Source organism: Argiope bruennichi, chromosome X2 (assembly GCF_947563725.1).
Source record: "Argiope bruennichi chromosome X2, qqArgBrue1.1, whole genome shotgun sequence".
Lineage (NCBI taxonomy): Eukaryota > Metazoa > Arthropoda > Arachnida > Araneae > Araneidae > Argiope > Argiope bruennichi.
In genome coordinates this window covers 95,485,737-95,505,803 of record NC_079163.1, presented here as the reverse complement: position 1 = coordinate 95,505,803, position 20,067 = coordinate 95,485,737, and the positions used below count along the sequence as shown (strand labels likewise).

At 28.4% G+C, this 20,067-nt stretch overlaps 1 protein-coding gene across 1 annotated transcript in view; it reads left to right on the top strand.

The window, feature by feature from the left end:
- LOC129959828 (mitogen-activated protein kinase kinase kinase 13-like) overlaps window positions 1-20,067 on the top strand; it is a 57,529-nt gene that overhangs the window by 13,147 nt on the left and 24,315 nt on the right. Inside the window, exons 2-3 of the mRNA XM_056072720.1 lie at window positions 14,702-14,853; window positions 18,851-19,131. Of these exons, the coding sequence (XP_055928695.1) occupies window positions 14,726-14,853; window positions 18,851-19,131 (409 nt within the window). The 5' untranslated portion in view covers window positions 14,702-14,725. The remainder of the gene's footprint in view (window positions 1-14,701; window positions 14,854-18,850; window positions 19,132-20,067) is intronic.

Sequence of the window (20,067 nt, the reverse complement as noted above, 5' to 3'; positions counted from 1 at the left end):
TTTTCGAAGTGTCCCAAGTAAATAAAATGATATAATATTATGTAAGCATTTGTGAACTTCCTACTAGCAAATAATGAATTTTTATTGAAAGAAAATGCTTTAAAAAACAATACGTATTTTATACGTTTGTCATATACAGTCGTTTCATCACAATTTTGATCATTCTTAACTATTGTAATGATCAAGTATTTCATTTATCCGACGCGAAGAACGTAAAACTTCCATTATATGTCGTTTTCCCATTTTCTAAAATTTGCAAATTTTCCTGGAGCAATAATTATTCTTCGTTTATATTAAGGGAGAAACTTGTCATAGAAAGTAGGTTAAATAACGGTATTCTTTCTCCCTTTTATTTATTTAAGTGATTTTGAGGATGAATATGAAGAAATTATTCCATCTTTAAAGGTGCATTAGACACCATGAAATAATTTTGAACTTATTAAACGCTTTTACTTAATTTCGTGGTTTAAAAAAAATTATTTACTTGTATGGATGAAATTTCGTTTACGATTTTTCGCTCACTTCTTAATGTAATAAAATTTTGAAATTTTGTACAGTTATTGGCACTGTTTGAAAGAAGAATATTTTAATTTAGAGCTCTTAGTTATCAATTAATATATTAAAGCATTATTATTTTTACGCATGTTTTTTTAATGATTTTTGTTTATACCTCCAGATTTTTAAAAAGAAATTTTTTCCCTTTTTATTAATGCACCAATAAACTTTTTTTTTTTTTGCCTTTATTTATTTTGTTTGTCAAAACACTACGACTCACCGAACCAAAATTCGATTCATGATTTCTTAATAATCACAGACAATAAGTATCGAATTCAATTATTATTATTTTTAACTAAACTCATTCTTGCATGTACATAATGAGCCACATGCACGTATTCATATAAAATAAGTAATATATTATTAATACAAGATATGTAACAGATTTACGATTTTTCTCACTTTAATTTATACGTGTTTAATTTAAAAACTTAAAGCTTGTAATACTAAGTAGCAATATAATGCATTATAAGAAAGAAAAAAAAAAAAAACTTATTACTTTTAAAGCAGTTTATGGTTGTAGCATTAAATTTGTAATAATCAGAGTTGTTTATTAAAATTTCGTTGACTCGTCATTTCATTTATATGCCATTGTATGCCAGTTCCTTGAAGGAATGGCATACAATGGCGTATAATCGCTGCTTTACAGTAGATTAAATTTTTTTTTCATTGAATTATGTTTTAATAGATGGAAAATATTTAACTGCTTAAATTTTAGATTTTTGTCAATTTATAACAATTTTCTTTATTCAATTTCTCCGTTAAAAATTTATGTTTTAGTAAAACCGCAAAATTTTCATGGTTAAAAAAATAAGAAAAAGAAGGAAGAAGAAAGTATTTCTTTGTTACTATTTTTCCCGGATGTTGGCGAAAGCGAATTGGACATTCCTAGAATGAATATTTTGTAATAAATTTCCTTTTAAAGGAATCTGCCAAACGATTTTAAAGGAATAGCGATAGACTTATTTTTTCTTTTCTTTTTCTTTCTTTCTTTTTTTACTTGTGTATTTGTCCATGATAACATCATTTCCAACTTTAGGACGTTTATGGTTAAAATTTCTAAGCATTTGGAGGAAGAACGGACAGCTCTCTAAAGCGTTTTGAAATGTTGCTATTAAGTTGAATACATTTTTCTATGTATTTATTTTATAGAATTTTCGTGAAACTTTTTTTTGTTAGATTAAATCTTCCTTTTATTTAAACAAATATATTTTGCTGTATAAATATATTTGAATTACGCATAATGAAATGGCATATCTCATTTGTCGAGTGAGTTCACTTTAGCGATATTCTTAGGTATTAGTTAATTTTCTTATCGATTCAATGTATCTGAATTTAAATTCATTTGTTGCAACGTTTGACTTATTACATTATAATAAATTGTTATATGTCATAAAATTATTATTGTATTCTGTTTTTACACGATAATTCACACTGGTAACAATGTATCTTCAGCACAGAGCAATTTTAAAATCGTAGACATTTAATAAAAGCATTTTACCGTATTAACTCCTGATTTATTTTTAAAGTCTTGTTATGGTCATTATTAGTCCTGCATACTTTGCCCCCCCCCCCTCCAATTATGAAAGAATAGACAACTACAAATCTTTCCGAATACAAAGGATTAATATTTTGCTCAATCTCGAAAGAAGGAATCTCAGATCAAGAATTCATTTGCAAATGCTTGCAAATCATTTGAGACTACATTATCCACCCCACCCCAGTTATTTACACTTTTATAATCTTGTTTATTTTCATGATAATTATTGTGTTTATTTAAATCACCATGATTTTTTACATATTTGTTCTTACTCTATTATGTATCATGTACTCCTATTATTCATATTTGTAGAATGTTTAACTGTTATAGTGTATATATTTGGATTTGTTAACATAATTTTTTTTTAAAGAGCCTGCACGAAATGTAAGGGATAAAAAATATTTGGAAAAAAAAAAGACTTTTCTTCGTTTTACTTTTGTTTTTTGATCGTATTTCTGACTTTGAGTACGTTCTGTATTGTTCGGAGTATGTGGGATAGTTTTATTAATATTGCTTGGAAACTGTCAGAGTCACTCAGATATTTCTAGATTTTAAAATAGTAATAATAAAGAACAAAATTATTTTCGGATTATGTGCAAAATTCGTTATTTTGCACTTATATACATGTTTAATTAATTTAATAGAGTTAATAAAAAGTGTACTTGATGTTTTACAACATTCTAATTCGAGAGAATACAAGAATTGTAGTGTCCTGTTAAGTAAATAGTACGTATTTTATATATTTAAAAAAAAAGACAAAGAAGGATAAATTTATAATGCCTTATTAAGTATTGTTAGGTTTCTTCAGAAATTGCTGCCACAATTGTGATGGTGAAATTCTAGATGAGGATTTGAACTCCTACGTGCGAAAAACTATACCCCCCCCCCCCCATTCCGAAAAAAAAAAAGTCTTGGATTGTAGATAATGGTATTATTATTTCTAACTTCTTATCAGGCATTCTTCGAAGTTTCCAATAAAAAACTTATCCTGATTTGGCAGTCTGTAAACGAGATAAGAGAGTGGAAGCAATATTCTTTGATTTGCTTTGCACTTGAAAAAGTAATTCGATGTATAATTATTTACATAATACAAGGGCTTGTTTACTGCTCCGAAGTATAAATATATTAAAAAATTGTTTTAAGGTAAATTTTCCCCCGAAAGATTAATCTACATCTTCTTACCACTCTGTAAGTATTTTTATCAATCAAAGTTAAAAAAATAAATAAATAGATAACACTTCAGTATGATACACCATCTCCAATGGTGTTTGAGAGGAGGCATCCTAGTGCAAAGAATTAAAACAAGAAATTAGAATTTTGCTAATGTTTGTTTTGGGAAATCAGTCATTGAATTGTATTTGGAAACGGTCGTTGTCAGACTAACAATTCTTTAAATATCAAGTGCAGTATACCCAGCATGCAAGAATTTTATCCCCCCCCCCCCTCAAAAAAAAAAAAGTAAAGTCAAGCTTTTGATGCCTTTCTGTGTATTTATTTACATTAAGTAAATTAAAATAAGATCATAATTAGTGAATATTTTTGCAGCTGAAATATCTGAAAATATAACTGTAATTCTTTGCTATGAATAATCATTCTTATTATCTCTTGAATAATTTATTGTATTCTCTAAATTAATTTTGAATAATTTATTATATTCACTTAATAACCCTAAACTTCTTACCTGTCCGCCATCTCTCTTATGTTCCCGAAATTTCAGTGACCACTAGGATTGATAATTGAAAATGATATTCCTCAGAATATGAAGTTCTTAGATCATTAATGGTATGTTTATTATTATTATTATTATTATTTCATAATCAACATAACGAAATGCTCTTTTAAAAATAGGTATGAGTGTAAAAGCTTAAAAAATTATACTAAATTTTAATTTTTGGTAATTATGATTACTAAAACTAAACATTTAAATAAAAAAGAATAATTCATCTCACAAGTTGTGAAATATTAAGTTTATAATTTGAAACTTGGAATCTTACTTCTGTTTCTGCGCTTTCGTAAATGTTTTTATGCTGACGTGAAATAAACAAGCAAAAAAATATTTCACGTGAATAGATTACTTGAAAAGATATAAGAAGTTTTATCATGAGGTCGATTTATAATACCAAATTGCACACACCGAAAATGCATCAAATTCGTAAAGAGCAATCATTGTATATTTTAGACAAATGATTTAATTAGTTGTCGTACGGTGTATTCATCTTACAATGTTATCGAAGTCATAAAACTTCTATGCTTTAAATATCTTTCCAAAAAGTTATGTACGGGAAAAATTAGCTCTCAAATACCATATGTTGGTGTGAATACTTCGTCAATATAAGTCCTAACTTTCGATTCTCTAAAACTTTTACATTTTCATGTCTGGAGCAGATATTTGTAAACACTTGCATTTTGAGATCATTTTCGTGTGAGAAAGGGGAGAGGTGATATCCACCTCGTATTCCTGTGAAAAAAATTTTGTCACTCTCCTGAGGTCGAAAAATCAAAGAGGGAATAATGCGTTAATTCATTATAAATCAAGTGAAGTTCAATTTCAGGTCCATTTGTGACCATTTTTTCGAGGGGGAAAAAAATTTCCTGCCTCCTCGTTTATAAGCCTTTTTTTTTTTTTTTTTCTACATCCGAAATTGAGAAATTAAAAAGAAAATGAAACATTGATTCATAATAAATCAAGTGAAATGCAGTTCTAAACCCATTATACAGCAAGCATTAATGCTCAACTCAAATTTATTAAATCACTCTTTCCTTTTTACTTTTTTTTTTATTTAAAAAAATAAAATAAAAATACGCTGTGTGAAAATTAGCGTGTAAAAAAAGCTCCAATAGCGTGTAAAAAAAACTTTAGTGACCCCAAGATTGAAGAATTAATAAGGAAGCGAAGCATTAATTATTAATAAAAAGGTGATATTTAAATTAATTATTCGTTAACTTTTAATAAAATATTTTCCATCAAAATGACATTTTAAATGGTTTATAAAATTATTTATTAATGCTCTGAACGCATTCGCATTGATCACGACTCACAGTTTACGAAGCCGTGATTTTGAAAAGCTAGCATTTTTTTAATCGTTTAACCATCCCCATAATTAACTTCCCGTCACTTTTCTTTTTTCTTTCAAACACAATATTAATCAAACAATCACCCTTTCTTTGAAAAAAGAAATCAAAAGTATTTTTCTTTGCAATAATTTCATGCCAAACAATAATTGTTTTTGATCATGTACGATTTGGCGTTTACAATCATAGTTTTCATAGAATTCATAGTTTTATCATGATCTAAAATAAATTTAATATAGTCTCATGGCAGATGAATAGGATTCAGTATTCCCTAATGATATTTATTTTGCTGAACAAAAACGCGTGTCGGTGTGAAAATAGCAAGTTGTTTTATTATTTTCTAAAAAATTATATTTATATAAATAAAATAAAAAATACTCATCCTACTAAGGCATTTGTTTAATCATATCTTTATGGCAGGGTTGGCGAGACAATAACGAAAAGAGATATTTTTTCCCTCTATATTTGTACTGTATTTACATTATGCATTGGAAATATGATGAAATTCAAAAACCATTATATATTATGAATCTAAGTCAATTTATATCAAATGTCTAACACATCAGTGTCTATCAGACATCATAAAATGTCTGTTTTAGACGTGTTATAAACATGCCAACATAGAATCATGAGGAACAAAAGTGTTGTAAGTCTAAAGCTGTATTTTTCTAGACAAATTGTTATAGGAATTAAGGGGGGGGGGGGAATGGCGAATTAAATATTTGTCGAATTATCTAACTCTGCTGCTAAATTTCAGTTTATTAAATTCTGTTGTTAAAATTGCTAAAAGTGTGTTGCATTTAGTTTTCTAGAAAATTCAAACAAATTAATTTATCTCACATTCTAAATGTATTAAAATTCTTTTATCAGTCATATTCATTCTAATAAATATTCAAATGATATTCAGTAATAATTGTTCCGTAACATATTGTTATTGTTGAATAAAAAGAGAACATCATATAAAAATTATAAATTTTTGATATAACTGACTAATTTGGAAAAGAAAAAAGGAAAAAAAAAAAAATGCGGAAATCGTTGATTATATTAGGAAAAATATTTCATGCGAACATTCTATTTAAAATTCTACTTTATCTTGTAAATATAATATATAAACATACAATATTTGTAAATAAATAAATAAAATAAGTCATTATAACTGTTTATTAGAGAAGTGTGTGTGATGATTCAAGTATTTTAAAAGGGGAGACCTTTAAAGAACATTAATAAAATTCTGTCCATTAAAGAAGGTTTACTGTATTTTGCGTTTATATATGCTAAGGCATAAAAAGGGATTTATTTTATTCCCTTTAGTATTTCGTTTTTATAAATTAGTAAAACTACTTTTTGTTGGTTGTAATGAATATGGTGTCAGTTTATAACTATATAACTGTTTTAACAAACAGATAAATAGATATAAATTCTATTAAGGCCGTATTTCTGACCTTTATGTACTTAAAAATTTGTCAGAGTACTATTTTTGGCTGGCTATTAAAGAGGAAATATCCTCGTTGAAAGGTAGTCTCAGAAAGATCCTTTTTGTTTGTTTCAGTCTATGACGTGCATCGTCGGACGTATTTCGTTGTCAATTGCGAAAGCCTTCTAAAACGTTGTAATAAGATTTTAGTTTGTTTATATACTATGTCTTTTTTATTTGACTTCTATCGTACACACTTAGAAGCTAATTAAACGACGATCTCTCCACAAACCATTGGAAAGAACCTTATCATCAACTATCGCTGTCACAATTATATCTTTGCGCGGAAAGTGAATGATTCGATTCTGCAACATTTTCATGTGTATCGAAAATATTATTTCACGAAATTATTTTTACACCATTGTAAAATAAAGAAAATAATCTTTTGATTGGTGTAATGAAAATCGAGCTTATTTCATTGCTTCATCTAATCGCATTATCTTTTCCCATTGTTAAAGCTATGATTAACAAAGTTTGCTTCCTTTAATACATTCATTCCAAATTCGATATTCACTTTTTCCTAGTTTGTTGTACATTTTTAAAAATATGTTTCTCTACTCAAACCTATTTAAATGAAATGATTTTAAATTTATTTGATACGTTTCGTATAATTAAATATTTTCCCGCGTCAACTTCAAATTTATCCTTTTTATTATGTGATGAAGGATATTTACTCTTTGCTTTGTTTTCTGGTTACAGATTGTAAGTTTTATTTTTATTTTGCATTTGTTATAGTTTGGGTTTCTTTTCTTTTAGATATTTTGTTTCAGACAAAATGAAAAGAAGCTTTCTCTCTTTTCAAAATTTAGTGTTTAGAAAATTTTGGCAGTTACTTCTTTTTAAATGATATTTTAAATATTTTTCCTGATACTATTTTTTATTAAGCTTTATTTTAAATCTTTTTCGGTTAGTTTATAATTTTTTTTAATGTATGTGTAGATATTTTGCAATTTTTCCCTCACCTATTAATTTTTTGCTGTTAAATTTGGCCAAGCACTAACATTTAGTTCAATAATCTTAATATTAAAATAATCTATTTCGAAAGCAAGGTAATAAAAAGTATACCTTTGCGCAAAGATTTCAATGTTCATCAAATTTTAATTTCTCATCGTGTCAAACAACGAAGAAGGAATTTTAAATAGTTAACCATTCCGAATTAATAATGCAACAACTAAAAAAAACTAGTATTTCGGATGAACAATTTGGTCGCCAGAGGCGTCTAGTTATATCTATAAAACATAGTTGAACTGTAAAAAATGGTAGAAGACCGATAGACACAAAAGTAAAGATTTGCGGATTCGCGGGGAACAGCGAACTACACTGGAACGCGTTCAGATTTGAACTAGGAATCCCCTTGTTTTCTCTAAAAAACCGGTAGGATTTGTTTAGCCACAAACGGTTTGTAAACTACTTGCGACAAGGGGGGAAAAAAAGGAATGTCCACGTTTGCGAATTAGCGGTATGTGAAACATTCTGCTCGCAAATGTGTACTTGCTTACGTATGGGACGGTTAATCGTGCTGTATAAGTACTTGAAATTTTGGTAGTCGCAATTTTTTCATTGCGTCAAAGAGGAGTTCATTATATTTTGCTCCATCTTGGAACCAGTAAGGCATTTAGGTGTTTTAAGTATTGGGCGTAGTTTTTGGAATTCTGTAAACAACATAGGAAGTCTAGTTTTCGTTTGAAAATTAAAAGATAAAAAAATGAAAATTTTACACATTTTTCTGTTATTTTCATAAAAATGTGAATGTGTTCGTTTATTTTATTTTATTTTTAAAAAATGATTGTAATTAAAATGCAGACATTTTGTTTTTTGCAGCAATCACCAGTTTGTCCTTTCGCTCTATTCTTCTCACTTACTACATTAGTGACATATTTTATTAGTGTTTTTATTTGCGGCAGTCTCGGAAAAAGACAAACAGCTTGCGTGCTCGCTATTGACAGATTATACCAAAAACATTTATTAATATATCGGAAGTTTGTCCTTTCCCTCTATCATTCTCTCTTGCTATATTAGTGACAAATTTTAAATCATTTGTGGCAATCTCGGAAAAAGACAAACAACTTGCGTGCTTGCTACTGACAAATTATACCAGAAACATTTATTAATACGTCGAAAGTTTTCATAAACTGGTTTAAGTCGAACTCTTTTAGCACTCGCAGACAGTGAAAAAAGAAGATAAAAAAAATCATTGAACAATGACCCATTATCTTAAAGCGCATTTTAATTTTTAAAAAAAGTAATTGGATACATGGTGGTGGGACTCATTTTGAATCGCAGTGAAAAATAATATTATAACATTCATTCATATCCGCGAACAAGTTAAATGAAGTATGAGTGTTAAGTAATTCAGGCGAGTTTTCTCGACGTCTTAAGTGTTAAAATATGTTCAATCCTTGTAATTGCTTCCCGAATTACTTTTCAGTATTAGGTCGTTAAAGTAATTTTTTCACCACTTCAACTCGAAATTCAGTAATTGGAATTTGTTGACCTGATTATTTATTATGCTTTTTGCTCGTAAGAGGTTTCTTTAAAAATTATTTTAATCCCTAAATTGTTAGCGCCGGCGCCATTATTCTCTTTACTTATAATGAGCTTTTGGTGGCAAACATTCATTGTTAGTATTTAATTGATTAAATTCTTTTTCAATAATTATTTATAATTTATTTATTTAGATGGTTACTTGGATTTTTGTCGTTTCAAAAATAATCTAGAACATCTTGTATATGATTAATGTATTCAAATAATTGCATATATTATAGGGTGTCCTTTCTAGCCCATATAAATGGCCATATATTTCCAGTTAGGAAAAAAAAATTATTTAATTGAAGTAAATAATGTTAATTTTATGTTTTTCGAATCAATAAATATATTGCTGAAAAGATTGCAGAATTTTATACAATCCTCCAGTCTTTTTAGTAATATTTTGTTTTAAAAAAACAATTTAAAACTGAGGTATAAAATTTAAAAAAAATCATTGTTTTATAACTAAAACTCATGGAGTAATATTTGTTAAATATAAATGGTACCATGTACAAATGTATTTCAGGGATCAATTATCAACTTTTGAAGAAAATAGGATATTTGGGCGAAATTAAAAATGCCATTGTAATTTTTTTATTGATTTAAATACTCAATAGAAAAGCATAAAATAGAAATTTAACTTATGCAAAAAAAAAAAAAAAAAAAAAAAACTACCTTGTACATTACACAGCATAATGAAAAGAATTAAATCATTTCTCCAAAATGAAATATTGTTTAAAACAGATTATGATGAATAATTTTATAAACTTGAAATAAGATCAGTTTACCCTAATTTTTTCTGGAAGTTTAGTTTATTTATATTAACGTCCCATTTTTAAAGCAACAATAGGGCTATTTTTGGGATCGACCTCGCAATTTTGAACCGTGGTCAAATGACGAGGACAACACCTGAATATTTTCTGGAAAGAACGTCGTTCTGAAATGTACCCGATAAACAAATTCTTTTTGACCATTACGCAACATTGTTGGTATAATAGATTACTAGTCATAATAATACGGTTTATCACATCTGCTTTACTTGCGGATCCTCTTTTGTAGACTTTATTTTTTATATAATTTCCATAGAGTGTTATATAATGAGCGTAAAACCATACAAAACAAATGGCTAAGATATTATTAAATTATGAAAGGTTACAGCGATTTTATTTTATTTATTTGTAACTGAAATCTTCTTGTGGCCATTTCATTAGATCGAAATGTTCAAAATTTAATTAAATATTTATTTCCAATATTTTAGAAATTCTATTGTTTTGCGCAGTAAAGTACCTGCAAATAATAATCTTGGAAATTAATTAAATTCAAATTAGAATTTAAAATATCATTACATATATATATAAAAAATCTGTTACATGGCCGAAAGAAGGTTACTTTTTGGATGGACTTCAATTTATTTTTCCACGGCAGGCGGAATTTCTACGCAGAATCAAAGGCGCGACGCATACGTTCGCACCAGAAGACAAGAGCGAAAGCGACAGAATTCCTCACTGCAGTGGATTTATTACAAGATTTCGAAGGAATTTGACATGTTTTGACCCCGGCAAGGGCATCCTTGACATCCCCGAAAAATATTCGTAGGTGTTAACGATTTTTATCCCCTCGTTCAAGGCGTCGGAAACAACGGAGTCAGGAATTTTCATATGTGCATGTTAAAAATAATTAAACAAGAAAGTGGGACTAGGGGCAGGGAACAAATGAACAGTTTAGAATGAACTTGAACTAATTTAAGATAGAAACAAGAAAATTAATTAGGAGTTAAATCAAACTAACACACACGCACGTATTGTAAAACACATATTTTTAAGCAGTTTCGTGGCCGAAGAGAGAAGACACTTTTGAATTTTTAAAACTTCCGATTATACCATCCCGGGGGGGGGGGCATAATTTATGTACAAGAAAAAAGCGACGAGATACCTCAATCCACGTCACAAGCGAAGAACAAGAGAGCGAAATATTGTTCCTCAGTGATTTTATACAATGAGATTCTGTTAGGGATTCTTTGAAACGTGCAGTATTAGGAAAGGGAAATATAGGTATCTTTTAAAAGAATTTGCTTAGCTTGACAAATTTTTATCCCTTCACTTGGAGCGTGTGAAAATACTGATTAAAACATTTTTACAGAGCTCGTGCAGCATTAATTAAATAAAGAAGGTAGAATCGGATCAAGAAATAAAAGAACATTTTAGAATGAAGTTAATATTGGTTAAATTAAGATTAAAAAAACTAGGAAATTAAGATTCAAATTAGATTAAATATAATTACACACACACACACACATATTAGGAAGGAACGGACGTCATTGCTAATTAATTAGAATATATTAATATATTCTTGAAACATTTTTACTTATTTTTAAAGATTATGAATACGGATCTGTTACTAAATTCTTTTCATGGACGACATGGGATGCGCGTTATTGATATTTTCTTCCAGTCTTTTTTTTTTAAATTAAATTAATTTTTATTTTGTGTTTGCTTAAAATTCCTTATACATTCAACAAAATGCTCTATAATTTTAAAATAATATTAAACACAAAAAAATAAATTTGTTTAGTACACTTTAGGTACACTTCTTTTTTAATTTTCTCAAAAAAACTTTTTAAAGGGAAGGGCAGCATTTTTTTAATGCGTTTTGATGTATATGAAATCGAATGCCTCAAAAATTTACAGAATTCGTTCGTGCTATTTTTTTTTTTTATCTTGCACCTATATATATATATATATATATATATATATAATGAATTTTTTCTGCTCGTAGAATTATTGTTCAGTACTAATACGTGTGGTTGGTGAACAGTATGGATAGGGAAGAACCCAATGAAAGGAAACAAATCATTTCAATCTTAGGCACTATGCCTTTGCACGTTTTTTTTTTAACTGCATTTTTCATGAGTAAATCTGAACAAATAGTTCTGAGAAATGATTGATTGACTAGAAGTTCGTGTAGATGAGCATGCATCTTCTAGTATTGGTTAATATATTTGAAAAAAAAAGAAAGGGAAGAAAAAAAGATGTTTTACATAATTGAAATTCATCTGTAATTCAGTAATTGAAAATGACGTGGTTTTTTTTTCTTTGTTTTCTCAGCGTTGAATTTTTTTTACATTGATTTTAGTTAAGAGTAGGGATTGCAATACCGGACAAAAATTTCAATACCGGTATTCGGTATTTTTTAGATCTTAATACCGGGATACCGGTTTTAATACCGGTATTAGAAATTTTAGAAAAAGAAAGAAAACACAGGTGTTTCTTTGTTTTATTTGCCAGTTTTATTAGAGAATGTAAGTATCAGAAAAAATAATTTGTAACTTATAAATTATAACAGTATATAAAGAATCACAAAAAAGTAAAGGAACATCTTATTTATTTGAATCACAAAAAAGTGTGAATATCACTATTCAGTCTATGGTACTATTACAAATTTTTGAAATGCGATCTTAAAAAACATAATGCATCAATAGTACTGTCATTAAGCCTGAAAAATAATTTTGTGCAAAAATTACCAGCTGTCGAAAACGCTCTTTCAGCATCTACACTAGTTGGTGGTACTGGTAGCAAAGCGCGATATACTTTTTCCAAGTATTTACCTCTAAATTCCTCATCTTCAAATAAATCGATTTCTCGTCGGATGGTTTTGGATATAGCTGATTTCTGTATTGTATTTTGGTTCGTTGAATTTTTTTTATTTATCGCTAATTCTAAATTTTGTTCAAGAGACAATTCCTTTTCACTATCGACATTAGTGTCATCATAATCTTCAATAACTCAACCGAATTCTTCTGAATGTGAATAGGTTTGCGGGTAAAAAATTTTAAGAAAATTTACTATAAACTTAATCAAATTTGAATTGGTTATTTTCTTTTCTTCTTTTTCGTTTTCATTTTTAAAATCATTATAATTATGTAAATACCATAAGACATTTTTTTTTATTTCGGTATGCCTTTCTTCTGTGCGATTTTTCAATTTAATATATAATTCTTCAGATAGTGATGTGTGCTGTTCTTTCAGTGACTACAACATGAAATTTATTGTTGCATTAACTGTTAATAAATTAGAATATCTCCGACATAATGCCTCAATAGTCAGTTTTATTGGAAGTAGAGCTAATACAGTTCTGGATATTAAGTCGAATTCACTATCTGAAAAATTAATTTACAGGTTTAAGTCGATTATTGCTTTTTGGATTGAATTTCTCAGTTTCAAAAATCGTTCCATCATTAGGAGTAAACTGTTCCAACGTGTTTTAGAATCTAATATTAAGATATATTCTGTTTTATTTTCAGTTAGTATATATTTTAATAATATGTCATTTTTATAGGCGAACGTTTAAATATCTTAACAATTTTTCGAACTTTTTAAATAATAGAAAACAATTCTTGATGGGTTAATATTTCATCCTCATTAGCAATATCTTCTTCATCAATTATATTGTCATTATCTTCATTTTCAATATCACTCACACGTTTAGTCTCTTCAAAGTTGGAATCCGATGTTTCTATATCGACAGTATTTGGATTCTTCTGTTCTTTATTTTTGTTGGTATAATACATCTATTATTCCTAATTGAATTCCTGCACAATTGCTGATTGAATTCCTGCACCAATCAACTTTCCAACTTTTTTCATAACTGTTGCTCCATCAGTCGTTATGGATACAATATCTTCTTTCAGGGATAATCCATGTTTCGCTAATTTAGATTTAAGCAATTAATTCAGCCTTTAATTAGCTAATTAATTTCGCCCATTAGGGAGACATAAAAACAAAAACGTATACTATTTTGCTATGTTGGCGATCCCTGAACATATAGTGGAGACAATTTTAAAAATTTCTAGTAAATACCGAAAACACGGTATTTAAACTTGTGAATACCGGTATTACAAAATTGTACAAATGGCTCAAAATACCGGTATTGCAATCCCTAGTCAAGAGTAAAACAATTTTCCGCATACATTTAAAATCATATTGTACAATAAATAAAGAAATGGAACGAAAGCAGCAGTATTTTATGGATATCAGAAACATCGCAAAAAATCAAGGAAATCTCTTTAAAAACCTGGAAATAGCAGGGAAAATCAAACAGCAGAAGTGCTGGCCACCCTGTCCCTTTTTACATCTTGCACCTTTCGTTTAAACATAAAAAAGGCTATCTAGAATAAAATTTGCACGGCCTGTTGGGCCTTGTCAGTAGTGTAAGGGTTAAATTAATTTTATTTTATATTTGTTTTTTTTATGATTTGAATTTACTTTTAATATTTTGTAGTGTAGTGATATTTATTGCATTTATTTTGTATTATGCTTTCTTAAAATATATTTTTATGGAGACTAAGATTTTTTAAATCCTTTTTCTTATATAATATTGCTGAAGTCCTTTTAACTTAGTTATTTATCATTTTGCAACGCTGTGTATTTTAATATAATTATTTAATATATGTATTTTTATAGCTTCATGTTCCAAAATTTTTTATCTGTTATCAGCATTTTTTAAATATTGTTTTCTTTTTGCCTTTTTACTTATAGGTGAGCTAAATTCCTCTCCCCACAATGCGGACATCATGCAGTATCTCAGATTTGCGAAGTGCAAAATTTCTCCAAAGTTTGACTGTTAGTGAAACAGATCAAAGATATTTAAGTGCATATAACATAAATAAAAAATCAGTTTTCGGTGGAAGGTAATAATTTTTTCATTATAAGATTTTTCTTCACTTATTAAATGAATGGGTCATTTTCAAAATTCGGTGCCATTTGGAAATTGAAAAGACAAAAATAAAAAAATTTTTAATTAGTAAATTTTTTTAATATTATTAAACAGACATTATTTCTGTATATTACTTGAATATTTTTGATACATTTTTTTTCTTTTATATATTTTTAATTGATGTTTTTTTGGTCAGATATGATGAAAATTGTCATGTCTGTTACCGTACATTTTTCTTGTAATTTTAGTATTTAAGTTCAGTGTACAATAATGTAAAGCTATATTTAATATAAGTATAGAGTCATTTTACCCATATAATAAAGACTTTCGAATAAAAAAATATTTCTTATGGTATTTTTATACTTTCGTTTGTCATGTCTGTTACTAATATAGAATTCTTACAAGGATTTTTTTAATATAAAATACTATAAAAAACAATTAATGCAAAATGTCTGTCATTCTTATATATCCTAGGCAGAGTCAATTAATATGTAACTCTAATTGTAGCAATATTATGTCAATTTAAACTTTTTAAGGAAAATTTTGAAATGGTAACAGACATGACACAAAGTAACAGACGTGACACTGAGTAACAGACATGACATAAATTCAGGAGCCAAATTTTGATGTAAAGCTTGAAAGATAGAATTAAGCTAAAATGTGTTTCTCTTTTAGTGCATAACTTTTTACTATAAAATTTAAAAAAAAAATATGTATATATTATTTGAAATTCACAGATACAGAATTGGAACATGTGTACACATTTTATTTTTTAGTATTTTCTTGAGTTACAATGCTATTTATTCAACATCATATTTGGAGAGATCCACATCAAATATTATAATTGGCGAAAAGAGCATCCAGTTAGATTTGGATTTGGAAGTTTCATTACAATATCCTCCGCTTCAATATTATATTCTTTATCATCCTCTCAAAAGAACTTTGCATGATTCCTGACTTTTTTTAAATACTTAACTGTAAAATTGTTGTCCTGGATGTCGATTATTTCTGAAACGAAATATTTTATCGATCGTTTACCCTCCAATTTTACAAGTACGAAGCTTCCTTCTTGAATATCTTGTTGAAAATTGTTGGATAAAGGAGAAGAAAAATATTTACAATTATTTTCTGCGTTATTTATTGTCATGGCTGTGCTTTCTTGTTCATTTTCTTTTAATGCAAATACATTAACTGTAAAACAGTCACAGACATTTTTCTGTCTGCAGAAACAGCTTAAATCCCTAAAAAACATTGAGTCATTCCCAAAAGAAAAAATTTGATGTACGCTCATCGTTCCTTTTAAAACCGGAATATCAGATGGAATTATTTTTTTAAACATTTCTACATCTGTTTCACAGATATAATGAAGCTGAATGTTTGTTTTATTTATTAAAACATTAAACAGAGTTTTTGCATCGGGTATATCTGTCCCCTGTGCAACTATTTTGTCAGCAGCTCTCTTAATGGCTACCTCTATTCCATCAGCAGCACCCTTGCCTTGACCAGCCTCAAAAAAAGACCATGATCCATACTTATAACCATTATTTGCTATATACTCATTCAAAAGGAAGAAATTTTTCTTCTGCCGATGTTGCGTGGTAGGGCCATCAGAAAAAAGTGGATAATTTCAACTTCGGGGGAAATTCTCTTAAGCTCGTGGAATATTGGCTGAAGGTGAGCCCAAATTGCTGCAGGACCATGGTCGTAACATTCGGAAATTGTGCAGAACGAAATTGGTTCATGCTGGTTTCTTAGATATAAAACGCCAGTATGCAGAGTCGCCTGCTTTCTCGATCCTCCGAAATGAAATGCCTGCACTTCTGTAGCATGTTTGCACACGTAATTTTCAGAAATAAAGTTTAATAAAGCAAATGATTTGATAACATTGGAAACATTAATCAATTCAGTAAATACAATGTGATAATAAAAAACAAAGAAGATAAGAGAAAAAATAAAAAACAAACTTGCGCTTTTAAAAAGTAAGAACTTACATTTATTCCCTACCCCCCCCCCTTAAAAAATTCTTCCTAAAATATCAACTAAAATTTAAACAAAACAAACCCAAAAATTGAACCATATTTCAAATCTTGAAACATGTCAAGTCTGTTACCAAGATTGTCATATCTGTTACTATATAGAGTAACAGACATGACATTTCAAAGTACAAAAATTAAGGAAACTAAATAATTCCATAAAAACATGAAAATAAATTTTAATTAAAATTAAAAACCTAAAAATCTAAATTAATCAGTTGAATAAATTAATAAATAAATATATTTTATACAAAATATTAAGGTAACAGACATGACATACAATAAAAATACTTAACACAAAAAGGCTTCAGCTTCTTCAATCAAACATCAAACATTCAAGATGGCTGCTTGCATTTCTTTATTAGAACATGTTTCACTGGTATACAAGTGTTGTCATTTCAAAATTTCAATCTTGTTGCTTAAAATGTTGAAAATATTGTATGGTAACAGACATGACTTAATGTCTGGACAGCTGTATTTAATTGGTAAAAATCATCTATTCTTCTTAAAAGGTTATTAAAACCTTCTTTATAACATAATTAAAAGTATATTTCACAATAAAAAAATATGTCAGAATAAAAATTTTAATTTTTGGAAAGTAATGCAGCAAAAAACATTTTGAGTTTTATGATTTGGACAGCTGAATTTTTGTTTCCTCTCAACTTCTTTATTAGAAAAAAAAAATAAAAAATCAGATGAATTATTTTAATTTTATTGTTTCTCCACTGGAAATTGCCTGCTAAAAAGCATGGTAAAAAGAAAAATCTTTTAAATGGAGATTAAATTAAGAAATTAAATTAAGAAAAATCTTTAAATCTCTTAAATCTTTCACATGGACAACAAATGGCACCGAATTTTGAAAATGACCTAAATATGTGTGTTCTATAGTTTCTTTTTAGGATTCCGAACAATTCTTCTCTCTCTCTCTCTCTCTCTCTCTCTCTCTCTCTCTCTCTCTCTCTCTCTCTCTCTCTCTCTCTCTCTCTATCTCTCTATCTCTATCTATCTATCTATCTATCTCTATCTCTATCTATCTATCTCTATCTATCTATCTATCTATCTCTATCTATCTATCTATCTCTATCTATCTATCTATCTCTATCTATCTATCTATCTATCTATATATATATATATCTATATATATATATATATATATATATATATATAGTTTTGTATTTTCTCCACTTTCAAATAAATAATTTAGGGAAACCATGAAGTTTCAGTTTCTTCTGTAGAAAATATATTTGTATTTCTTTCTTTTTTGGGGGGGGGGTAATGATGTTAAGAAAGTGAGAGGCTGTTGTTTTGATATTAATTGATGACCGAATACCCATTAATTGACTATAAATGGCTAAACCATCATTACTATTCAACAAATAGTGAAATGTTGTTGAAATATGTGCATGGGAAATTTTAATAAAAACTTTGTTTCATGTATTGCTAGTTCTTGGTATCCCTATATATTGGAGATAGAATTATTATTTACAGCAGAATGAACAAAAACCCATTTTATTAAATCAAAGGGAAAATTATGCCATATTAATTTAGACAACTTTTAACAGAAAGAGATTTATTTGATGCATAAAATAAATCATTAATTCAGTCTTTACCTTTCTCTCTTACATTTTTTTATCACATAAAGGACTTTTCAATTCCTGTTGTGAAGAATTCTGTTATTTTATATTCAAAAGTATCTTTTATTGAAGATATTGTAATAAAACTGAATAAATTTCATGCTTTCAAAACAGGAATTTACAGTAGCAATAGATTTACAAGTAGTTAAGTTTGAAGCAAAAACTATTGAAAAAAATTTCTTTATCAAAATTTTTTAAGGCATATAACTTAATAAGCATTTTTTAAATAATAATTTACTTGAAATTTCTGAAGTTTCATTTAATAATTTATATCACTATATCATTATTTCTACTTAATATATAGCTTGTTACATCTGTCAAATGTTGCTGAACAAAACAATAGTATTGTAGAAGCGCAAGGACGTTCAAGGACACTTCCTTTAAATTCTGCAATAGTTTATGGATCTTCTAACATGATTTGTTCAACTTATAAGAAGAATGCTCCATTATCTCAAAGTAAGGATGCTGATCTGAACTATACTGATACTGGACAAAGATCAAATAGATGGTTTGATGGTTTACTCCGTTGTTTGAAACCTGTTTGGACTGTGTTGGGCAAATCATCAGTGCATGAGTTAAAAGAAGGTAAGTGTAAACATATTACTTATAAATTTAATAGAATGAATATTCTTGTTACTGGGTGTATAATTTTATAAGGAAAATAATGCAGAAACTATATAATTACTAGCTGACACGGCAAACTTTGTTCTGCCATATAAATTATTTCTAGTGAATATTTTGGTTGTTAATTAAAAAATAACGAATGTATTGTAAGTGTGTGGGGATGGGATCTGTGACAGAAAGAGGAATGGAGCGCTGTAGACGATGGTTACCGATAAAAACAAAACCATTCATTTTCTCAATACAATGTATTTCATTAACGTAACGAACATATACAGTATTTGATCTCTTAAAAGTTAAATATAAAGTGGAAAAAGTAATATATTTTTTATCCTAAAGTATAAAAATGAAATAAAGAAAATCAATATTCATTTCGAAGAGCAATTGAGTGTACGATATTTTTTGTCAGTCCGTCTTTAGCCAATTTAAATAAGCTCGATGGTTCGCTCACGCGAGAACATGCCACGTATAATTGTCCGTGTGAAAAACATGATGTGCCCAAATCTAAACCGCAAACAGACATCGTTTGGCTTTGCGACTTATTGATCGTCATTGCGAATGCCAATCTGTTAGGAAATTGTACGCGTTTGAATTCAATTGGCACGTCTGTGAGAATCATTGGAATTCGTGGCAGCAAAACATTTTCGGCTCGGAATTTGCCATTCAAAATGCTGGCTTCGATAACGTTTTTCTTCAATTTTTTAATGATCAATCGCGTGCCATTGCACAGCCGTGGTGGGTTCAAATTCCGAAGTAAAATAACCGGAGATCCAACTTTCAGTCGTAGAAGGTGTGGTGACATGCCTGGCAAATCCAGTGAGTTCAAAAACTCTGTTGGATAATTTACATGTTCGTTAGCATAACAAACTGTATGATACCAAGTCACTTGGCAAAGACTGC